At 40.2% G+C, this 10746-nt stretch overlaps 1 protein-coding gene across 1 annotated transcript; it reads left to right on the top strand.

Moving 5' to 3' along the window:
* Positions 1–4710: 4710 nt before the first annotated feature.
* On the top strand, positions 4711–5892 carry LOC140142347 (uncharacterized). The gene has a single exon (XM_072164316.1). The coding sequence runs from the start codon at positions 4711–4713 to the stop codon at positions 5890–5892; it is 1182 nt and encodes a 393-aa protein (XP_072020417.1).
* The last annotated feature ends 4854 nt before the right edge of the window (positions 5893–10746 follow it).

Genomic DNA, 10746 nt, shown 5'->3' with positions numbered 1-10746 from the left:
TTTCACCATGTAGTAGGTGTATGGAAAAAGGTAGTATAGGCGGGAAAATTCCTTTTTAGGGAGGTTTAGCATGGTGTCAGCTTGTCCTCAAAGGAGCGTTATAATTTTCTTTATGCTTTTCTTTATATGGGAGACGCTTGCTTTTACGTCCGGAAAGAAAGCACCGTGTAGTTAAAATATATGAAGCTTCAGATCTTATATTTCGCGCCAACAATCTTGACCGTGCGATGACATCGTAGGCGGAAAGGGCGTCGACCCCGCTATGAAGCGGTGCTGTACTAAGGTATATGCAAGCCCGGCCATGTGTAGGTACGATTTCTAGTCTGCTTTATAGTTTCTTGTGCTATCTGTTAAAGATAACGTGATTAAAAAAGGAAAGAATTTTTGAAAAGAAAAGACGGGGATAGAACCGAACCTGTTAAGAAACAACCCAAGACAGGTGTCTGGTGGTATTTTTATACTTTATAGGCTTCCCTCCCTCTTCGGGGTGGGATAAAAGATATATTCTTGTGGCTTCTTCGTGAGAGATTATAGCATTTTCTTCATTAAACTGAGATTCAGATGTGAGCGATTCTTGACGCAGAATCTTGTCCTAAGTGGGAAAATTTGGTCTTTCAAAACCTATTTTCAAACAGGATTTATAGTGAATTTGTTCGATATTTCACCATGTAGTAGGTGTATGGAAAAAGGTAGTATAGGCGGGAAAATTCCTTTTTAGAGAGGTTTAGCATGGTGTCAGCTTGTCCTCAAAGGAGCGTTATAATTTTCTTTATGCTTTTTCTTTATATGGGAGACGCTTGCTTTTACGTCCGGAAAGAAAGCACCGTGTAGTTAAAATATATGAAGCTTCAGATCTTATATTTCGCGCCAACAATCTTGACCGTGCGATGACATCGTAGGCGGAAAGGGCGTCGACCCCGCTATGAAGCGGTGCTGTACTAAGGTATATGCAAGCCCGGCCATGTGTAGGTACGATTTCTAGTCTGCTTTATAGTTTCTTGTGCTATCTGTTAAAGATAACGTGATTAAAAAAGGAAAGAATAGAAATCGGATTTCTTCAATTTCATGAATTAAGACCGATAAAATGGTCTTTATGTGTGAGTGGTACTGATTTTTGAAAAGAAAAGACTGGGATAGAACCGAACCTGTTGCGAAACAACCCAATAAAGCAAGCGTCTCCCATATAAAGAAAAGCATAAAGAAAATTATAACGCTCCTTTGAGGACAAGCTGACACCATGCTAAACCTCTCTAAAAAGGACTTTTTCCGCCTATACTACCTTTTTTCCATACACCTACTACATGGTGAAATATCGAACAAATTCACTATAAATCCTGTTTGAAAATAGGTTTTTGAAAGACCAAATTTTCCCACTTAGGACAAGATTCTGCGTCAAGAATCGCTCACATCTGAATCTCAGTTTAATGAAGAAAATGCTATAATCTCTCACGAAGAAGCCACAAGAATATATCTTTTATCCCACCCCGAAGAGGGAGGAAGCCTATAAGGTATAAAAATACCACCAGACACCTGTCTTGGGTTGTTTCTTAACAGGTTCGGTTCTATCCCCGTCTTTTCTTTTCAAAAAGGAGGGCCACGGACCCCTTTGTAAGGAGGACACCGTACTTCTTAGACATTCACACAATCATAATAATTTCCATCACTCCCTTCTTGGCTTCTATAAAGCCATCACAGGAAAGAAACTCAAATAATTTCTTCCATTTTGATGGAAACTTACCAACAGGTTTGGTATCCCACTCATAGGCCTCTTCCTATACTATTAGCACTGAAAAGAGCTATTTTTATATTCTGTTGACGGCCACCCGGGCATTTTCTTACAGATCTATATTATATATAGTCTGGCAACAGTATTATATCATATTAAAAGCATCAACAGGGCAAAGCACCTCTTTCCCTTTTCTTTTTATTTATAAAAAGAAAGCGTTTTCTTTGTGGTTCAGGGTGATATATATATTTTTTTATATAGTTTTTTCTATATAATTTTACCCCCATTTCTTTTTTCTGGAAACGGAACCATGGCTTTACATTATTTAGCCTAGTCTACCTGGTTCACTTTACGTTACAGCAAGGTATCTTTTCTCTTTCTGTTGTTTTTTCAACACAATTTAGAGAAAGATCGTATTGGCGGGACCATGTCATATTTTTCTCTTCCTCGTCGCACAGCTATCAACCAATGAAAAAAATTAGCTGATAGTGTTCACACCGATTGGCCTTTCCCTCTCCACCGAGGAGCCTATCACAGCAACCCGACTCAGTAGGATCTTTTTACGACCCGAATGGGATTCAAATCCCATACCGGTTTCAGCGCCAAGTCCTGCATCCAATCACACGATACTTCGCCTTTCACACATCCAATCAAAATGTCCGCTTTTACAACCAATCAGCGCTAACACCATTTCTCCTTATCTGAGCGGGTTTTATGGATTTCTATTTCATTGGGTCTCAGCTACTCACCGGTATCAGTCATTTTCATCATGTCTCTCAAGCAATTCAAACCTTTCACCGCTAGGAAAAATAAACTTAGCACCACCAATAAAGACTCATCGAAGGACCAGAATAAAGTAATGGTAATACCGGAGACACAGGAAGACAATGCCAAAGTCAACTCCGCTCCTAGACAAGGTTCAAAAGAACCAAGTTTAGACTCAGCAACTCCGAAAGAGGCAGAAAACAAGGAAAACAGGGTTGAAAAACCCTCACCGGAAGAAAAGGCGCTTTCAAAAGTCACCAATTCTTTCGTATTCGAGCTAGTTAAAACGGTAGACAGGTCGTATCACGCACTGGCAAGCTTAGAAGCCAAACGTGAGCTGTATACCAACGTGCTCGAAGACAAATCTGATCTTCCAACGGGGCTCTCAGGTAAGAGAGAATTGCCACTACTAGCACAGGGATATAACTTTACAGTGAGAGCCAGGACAGAGTTGGACGCCATGAAAAACGCACACGACAAAGAATTCGTAAGGCGCCTTAGGGACGACCTGGTCACTAAAATAATCCCAGAGTGTGAACGAGACTGCCAAGACACGGTCCAGAGAGCAGAGGCAAAACTCAAAGAGGATTGCCTTCCTCTTGAGCTAGGAGAGGCGTTTTCCAAGCTCAAAGCAGAGATCTCTAAGAAGAGAGACAAGAGAGGAGATAACTACAGGCATAAGAATATCTCGAAAAAGAAAACGCAACTACCGGTGAAACGCCAGCAGCCACACCATAGGCATCAGGGAGGCAAGAGGCAACGAGCCGATTACCAACCACCGGCACACTACTATCCTCCTCAAATATGGCAATGGGGACCACAGAGGTCCCATTGGAATGGCCTGAAAAGGCAAGCAACACCAAGGTGGGTCACGGTAGCCGGTAAAAGACCGAGATCCAAACGGCTCTTTTCAGAGCCACCACAAAAACCCAACGGCTCTTTTCAGAGCCACCACTTTTCCCAAAAAGAGAGTGACAAAAGTCAAATGCTTTTGTGTATTACCCATCCACCCCTAATCTTAATAAAGATTAGCAACACAATCTCTCCCTATGCTATAAATATATTATATAAACAGATTGATCAACACAATAAATTGTGTGACATCCTATAATAATATTAAACAAGGGCCAACATACTCGTAGGCTCCACCATAGGGTCTGAATATACTGTAGATGACAAAATAAAGCGCCCAATGCTTTAGTAATACATTTTTTCATATAAAATCCATTTGACTCAAACCTTGGGACTCAGAATTATCAATGTCGTCACACCATGAAAATGGGAACATTCACTTGGCGGCAACCAGACAACCATCCAGGGACAGATTCGCTCAGGAAGCAAACCCCCCCCTAGGCCCCGCCTTTTTTAGCGCCATTCTGAACAACCAATCAGAAAATTTTACTGTCAGTTTCACGACAGGATTGGCCAGTGCATACGCTCAGGGAGCCAATCAGAACGCAGGACTTGCTAGGATCCGTTCTAGGATCCCTGCTTCCTAACAAAAGCAAAATTCACCCCGATTCCTCACCATTTGAGCCAATGCAGCTCAATGGGTGAACACGGTGCCAGCCGGTCTTCGGAAAGAGTACGCTGATAGTCAGTCACTTATCATACGTTTTGTTTTATCGCTCGTCACTCTCGAGACACCAGCTTTCAAGTATTCCTTTTCACTTATATACTAAATATATTCATATAATATATTTATACTTATATATAAGAATAGGGTAGCGAACACAATAAATTGTGTACAACCTAACCCCTTTTATATATTCAAACATGGGACGCCACTTCCGCAAGCACCAACACAGGGAATCTACTCATATTAGACGTAAGAAAAGGAAGTCTAACTTATTAGTTAAGTAGAACACAAACCAGAAGTTCTAAAGGGAACGTATGGTAAATAAAGCAAAACAATTCGTTAAGAACCTTTCTGACTACGAACTTTCAGAGTCGGAAACAATTGCGCTTTCTAAAGGTTTATCCTTTATACCCACACCAAGCAAACCCACAAAACGCTTCCTGATGGAGGCTGCAGACGGTTTAGCGAGAAACATGAGGATTCGATTCCATGCAGCAATGAGAGGCTGGAAATCCAGGCACAGATTCAGAAACCCATCAACATGGATTCCTGGTCTGGCCCCCAGTATAGGCTTAGAAGACTATCTGGAAGGAATGAGGACGGAATTAGCAGATATTCCGATCAAAATGGACAACCCAACATGAGTAAGGTTGAAATCCAGGCTGTAAAGAAATTGAAAAATAACCCTGATATCGTTCTGAAAAAGTTCGATAAAGGGAGAGGAATTTGCATTTTGTCCAAAAAGGATTACGTATCCGAGGGTCATAGACAACTTTTGGACAAAAAATCATATCTCAAACTAGACTATGACATGACAACTTCTACCACTGATTTGGTTAGTGACCTAATTAACGAGATGTGTCAATCAAAAGAGATCGACAAGGCATTAGCAGATTACTTAGATCCAGTAGACAGTGCACAAACAAAAACACCAGTGTTTTTCATGTTACCAAAAGTACATAAAACACCAAAAAGCGGCACTTTTATAGGCCGCCCAGTGACGTCACACTGCGGATCACCACTCAACAGAATCTCAGAATTTCTTGACCATTACCTCTTACCGGAAGTCCAGAAAGCACCCACGTATCTTAAAGATACAGCGGACACCATTCGTAAAATCGAACAACTGGTCCTTCCGAGCAATATAATTCTTGCGAGCATAGATATAGTTAGCATGTTCACCTCAGTTCCTCAAGAGGAGGCATTAGAGGTAGCCATGGAAGCATTGGAAGGGGTCAATCCGTTATCCTTCGACCCTCCCATGCCTAATTTGCAATATATGAGAAAGCTTTTGACTCTCGTTCTTTTCAGGAACGCCTTCGAATTTAATGGTCACCATTTTCTTCAAATCTCAGGAACCCCTATGGGCCTAAGATCCAGCGTATCTCTCAGCTGCCTAGTCGCAAATAGGTTGGTCCAGAAAATATTACATATGGACGAACACATCATATCTTTCCATGTCTACATGGATGACTCTCTAATGATGTGGTCAGGATCAGTGGAACAACTTGAGATTTTTGTGTCCAAAATAAACGATCTCCACCCATCTCTCAAGTTCACACACGTAGCATCAGAAAACGAAATCCAATTCCTAGATCTCACCATCTACAAAGGAGATCGTTTTCAATCGTCAAATATCCTCGACATAAAATGCTTCACTAAACCCACAGAGACGTGGGGTTACCTGGACAGAAGCTCATGTCACAATCCCTCAGTTTTCAAAGGGTTCATCAAAGGAGAACTAATCAGACTAGTCAGGAACTCCAGTGACAAAAAGTCTCTTATGATGACAGGAAAACAATCTTCACAGAAAAACTTCTAAGCAGAGGTTATAACCTCAAAGAAATCAATACAGCTTCGAAAGAAGTGTTCTTTGAAAATAGACAGGCATATTTGACAGAGAAACCGAAAAGATCGAACAAGATCCCTTTGGTCTTCAAGTCACAATTCTTCCCACAGATAAGTGGGAACCACATCAAACATGCCATACTGAAGCATTGGGACATCGTTAAAGATAATCCAACTTTGAAAAGGATCTTTCCGAAGGTCCCAATTATAGCATTCAGCAGAGCTCAAAACTTGAGCGACACACTTGTCAGAGCCAGATTGAACTCTCCAAAGAATCTAGTCACAGACGAAAGCATTCTTTTCGAAGAGACACGTCCAGGCTCCCCAACTCTCAACATGCTATATGATCTAGCTTTAGAAAGCAGAGGTTTCAACGATTACTTCTTCACACCTGAAGACAACACCGGAAGGTATCCGGGGACGACTCAGATATCGAGTTTTGAAAAGAGACAAGATATGTGATGTATTCGACAGAGTTAAAGCACGTTGCAAAAACGACACACACCTCACACCTTTCACATTTTATATAAACAAAAACCACAACAGCTCTTTTCAGAGCTAACAAATCTTTCCATAAAGGCAAAGATTTACACAAAAGTTAAACTCCAAGCAGTTTAACTTTTAATCAGGACTCGTTCTTGGTCCTGCAAATCACAAACCAGTCTCCTACATTTCTGGTTCTCTTGCTCTCACAAAGCCACACCATCATACCCGGTGAAACGCGACTTTTAAGAGCATAAAATAACATAGGTCCGGGTTTACCACGACCAACATGACCAAGTAGCAGGGTAACTGATGAAGGATTTCATTCCAGAAACGCGTCTGATATTTTCAATTCTCTTTCTAATAACCTTTTATAAGAGAATATCTAACAAAAAATTTAAACGATGAAAATAGAATAAAGGGATTTAAATCTCCCGGATACGCGTCTTACTAACTGCTTGCACTTTCTCGCATCGACATTTCTCGATAATTTCAAGAAATGTTTATGTTAGTATATTTCCTAGCGTATAGCCAGGAGTCTACAAATTAATGCTACTTTTCCAAATAAGGAAAATTACACATAAAGCATAAAAATAAAGAAAGTCATCTTTATCATGACAAGTTAATCTCGTTTCAAATATATATGAAGCAAGATGGTACCTGTTAAGCTCAACGCCTAACATGTTTAAGAAACGCACGTATACATTGTACAGGCCTAAAGCTATTCCATAACCAAAACAAATAGCAACAGACCGATTACCTGTATCATTTTTTAGGCTTATATCCAAAGCCATTTTTTATTTTTGTCGATATCTCCATTCTAACTATCTTCCTCAGATAGCGAGCCTCCAAGGAGATGTTTAAGATACGTTATCTAAAAACGCAAAGGAAGAATATTGAATTATATCACTAAGTGAACTACTTCACGAGGTTATCAGTTCTTCCTCACGACTCCTGGTGCGGGAATTTATCCTTTGAGGTAATATTTTCCACACAGAAATTATTTTTCATCGTTTTATTCCCTCTGTAAAATCGCCCTTTACAGAACGGGCCAAATATTATTTTATATTTGCCTACCAAAGGGATGCAATCGCATCCCTCCCAAAACTAATATTGAAAGTTTCTCGCAAAGTCACTCACTACTGATGGAAAAGTTTTTAAACTATTCTCTCCCATCGCCACGCGAGGGATGTCTCTTATCCACTTAGGCCCGAAACGGGCCCAGACGTGACACACATTCACTTACCACACACTCACACACACATAATTATACAAACCCCCCCACTCGAGTTCTACTTCTACTTCAGAAGTACCACTTACACCCAAAGACCACTTTATCGGTCTTATTTCTTGAAATTGAAGAAATCCGATTTCTTTTTCAATCACGTTATCTTTAACAGATAGCACAAGATCTATAAAGCTGACTAGAAATCGTGTCTACACAAGGCTGGGATTTCACAAACCACAGTACAGCGCCGCCTCATAGCGGGGGTCGTCGGCCTTTCCGCCTTCGATGTCATCGTGCGGTCAAGATTGATGGCGCGAAATGTGAGATCTGAAGCTATGTATTTTCACTATACGGTGCTTTCTTTTCGGACGTAAAAGGAACCGCCTCTCATATAAAGAAAAGCATAAAGAAATTTTATAACGCACCTTTGAGGAAAGGCTGACACCATGCTAAACCTCTCTAAAAAGACATTTTCCCGCATTTTCTACCTTTTTCCATAAAGCTACTGCATGGGGAATATCGGGACAAATTCATTTTAAATCCAGTTTGAAAATAGGTTTTAGAAAGACCAATCTTTCCACTCTGGACAAGGTTCTACCTAAAGAATCGCTCACATCCGAATCTCAGTTTAATGAAGAAAATGCTATAATCTCCCACAAAGAAGCCACAAGAATGGATCTTTTTACCTGAAAGGTATAAAAATACCACCAGACACCCGTCTTGGGTTGTTTCGCAACAGGTTCGGTTCTATCCCAGTCTTTTCTTTTCAAAAATCAGTACCACTCACACATAAAGACCATTTTATCGGTCTTAATTCATGAAATTGAAGAAATCCGATTTCTATTCTTTCCTTTTTAATCACGTTATCTTTAACAGATAGCACAAGAAACTATAAAGCAGACTAGAAATCGTACCTACACATGGCCGGGCTTGCATATACCTTAGTACAGCACCGCTTCATAGCGGGTCGACGCCCTTTCCGCCTACGATGTCATCGCACGGTCAAGATTGTTGGCGCGAAATATAAGATCTGAAGCTTCATATATTTTAACTACACGGTGCTTTCTTTCCGGACGTAAAAGCAAGCGTCTCCCATATAAAGAAAAGCATAAAGAAAATTATAACGCTCCTTTGAGGACAAGCTGACACCATGCTAAACCTCTCTAAAAAGGAATTTTCCCGCCTATACTACCTTTTTCCATACACCTACTACATGGTGAAATATCGAACAAATTCACTATAAATCCTGTTTGAAAATAGGTTTTGAAAGACCAAATTTTCCCACTTAGGACAAGATTCTGCGTCAAGAATCGCTCACATCTGAATCTCAGTTTAATGAAGAAAATGCTATAATCTCTCACGAAGAAGCCACAAGAATATATCTTTTTATCCCACCCCCGAAGAGGGAGGGAAGCCTATAAGGTATAAAAATACCACCAGACACCTGTCTTGGGTTGTTTCTTAACAGGTTCGGTTCTATCCCCGTCTTTTCTTTTCAAAATTACTAACTGCTTGCACTTTCTCGCATCGACATTTCTCGATAATTTCAAGAAATGTTTATGTTAGTATATTTCCTAGCGTATAGCCAGGAGTCTACAAATTAATGCTACTTTTCCAAATAAGGAAAATTACACATAAAGCATAAAAAATAAAGAAAGTCATCTTTATCATGACAAGTTAATCTCGTTTCAAATATATATGAAGCAAGATGGTACCTGTTAAGCTCAACGCCTAACATGTTTAAGAAACGCACGTATACATTGTACAGGCCTAAAGCTATTCCATAACCAAAACAAATAGCAACAGACCGATTACCTGTATCATTTTTTAGGCTTATATCCAAAGCCCTTTTTTATTTTTGTCGATATCTCCATTCTAACTATCTTCCTCAGATAGCGAGCCTCCAAGGAGATGTTTAAGATACGTTATCTAAAAACGCAAAGGAAGAATATTGAATTATATCACTAAGTGAACTACTTCACGAGGTTATCAGTTCTTCCTCACGACTCCTGGTGCGGGAATTTATCCTTTGAGGTAATATTTTCCACACAGAAATTATTTTTCATCGTTTTATTCCTCTGTAAAATCGCCCTTTACAGAACGGGCCAAATATTATTTTATATTTGCCTACCAAAGGGATGCAATCGCATCCCTCCCAAAACTAATATTGAAAGTTTCTCGCAAAGTCACTCACTACTGATGGAAAAGTTTTTAAACTATTCTCTCCCATCGCCACGCGAGGGATGTCTCTTATCCACTTAGGCCCGAAACGGGCCCAGACGTGACACACATTCACTTACCACACACTCACACACACATAATTATACAAACCCCCCCCCCACTCGAGTTCTACTTCTACTTCAGAAGTACCACTTACACCCAAAGACCACTTTATCGGTCTTATTTCTTGAAATTGAAGAAATCCGATTTCTTTTTCAATCACGTTATCTTTAACAGATAGCACAAGATCTATAAAGCTGACTAGAAATCGTGTCTACACAAGGCTGGGATTTCACAAACCACAGTACAGCGCCGCCTCATAGCGGGGGTCGTCGGCCTTTCCGCCTTCGATGTCATCGTGCGGTCAAGATTGATGGCGCGAAATGTGAGATCTGAAGCTATGTATTTTCACTATACGGTGCTTTCTTTTCGGACGTAAAAGGAACCGCCTCTCATATAAAGAAAAGCATAAAGAAATTTTATAACGCACCTTTGAGGAAAGGCTGACACCATGCTAAACCTCTCTAAAGAGACATTTTCCCGCATTTTCTACCTTTTTCCATAAAGCTACTGCATGGGGAATATCGGGACAAATTCATTTTAAATCCAGTTTGAAAATAGGTTTTAGAAAGACCAATCTTTCCACTCTGGACAAGGTTCTACCTAAAGAATCGCTCACATCCGAATCTCAGTTTAATGAAGAAAATGCTATAATCTCCCACAAAGAAGCCACAAGAATGGATCTTTTTACCTGAAAGGTATAAAAATACCACCAGACACCCGTCTTGGGTTGTTTCGCAACAGGTTCGGTTCTATCCCAGTCTTTTCTTTTCAAAAATCAGTACCACTCACACATAAAGACCATTTTATCGGTCTTAATTCATGAAATTGAAGAAA

Source organism: Amphiura filiformis, chromosome 20 (genome assembly GCF_039555335.1).
Source record: "Amphiura filiformis chromosome 20, Afil_fr2py, whole genome shotgun sequence".
Taxonomy (NCBI): domain Eukaryota; kingdom Metazoa; phylum Echinodermata; class Ophiuroidea; order Amphilepidida; family Amphiuridae; genus Amphiura; species Amphiura filiformis.
This window is presented reverse-complemented; position numbering and strand designations above follow the sequence as displayed.

What these genes read in the sequence shown, in the direction of transcription:
- LOC140142347 (XM_072164316.1), top strand. Translation starts at nt 4,711, where the DNA reads ATGAGTAAGGTTGAAATCCAGGCTGTAAAGAAATTGAAAAATAACCCT.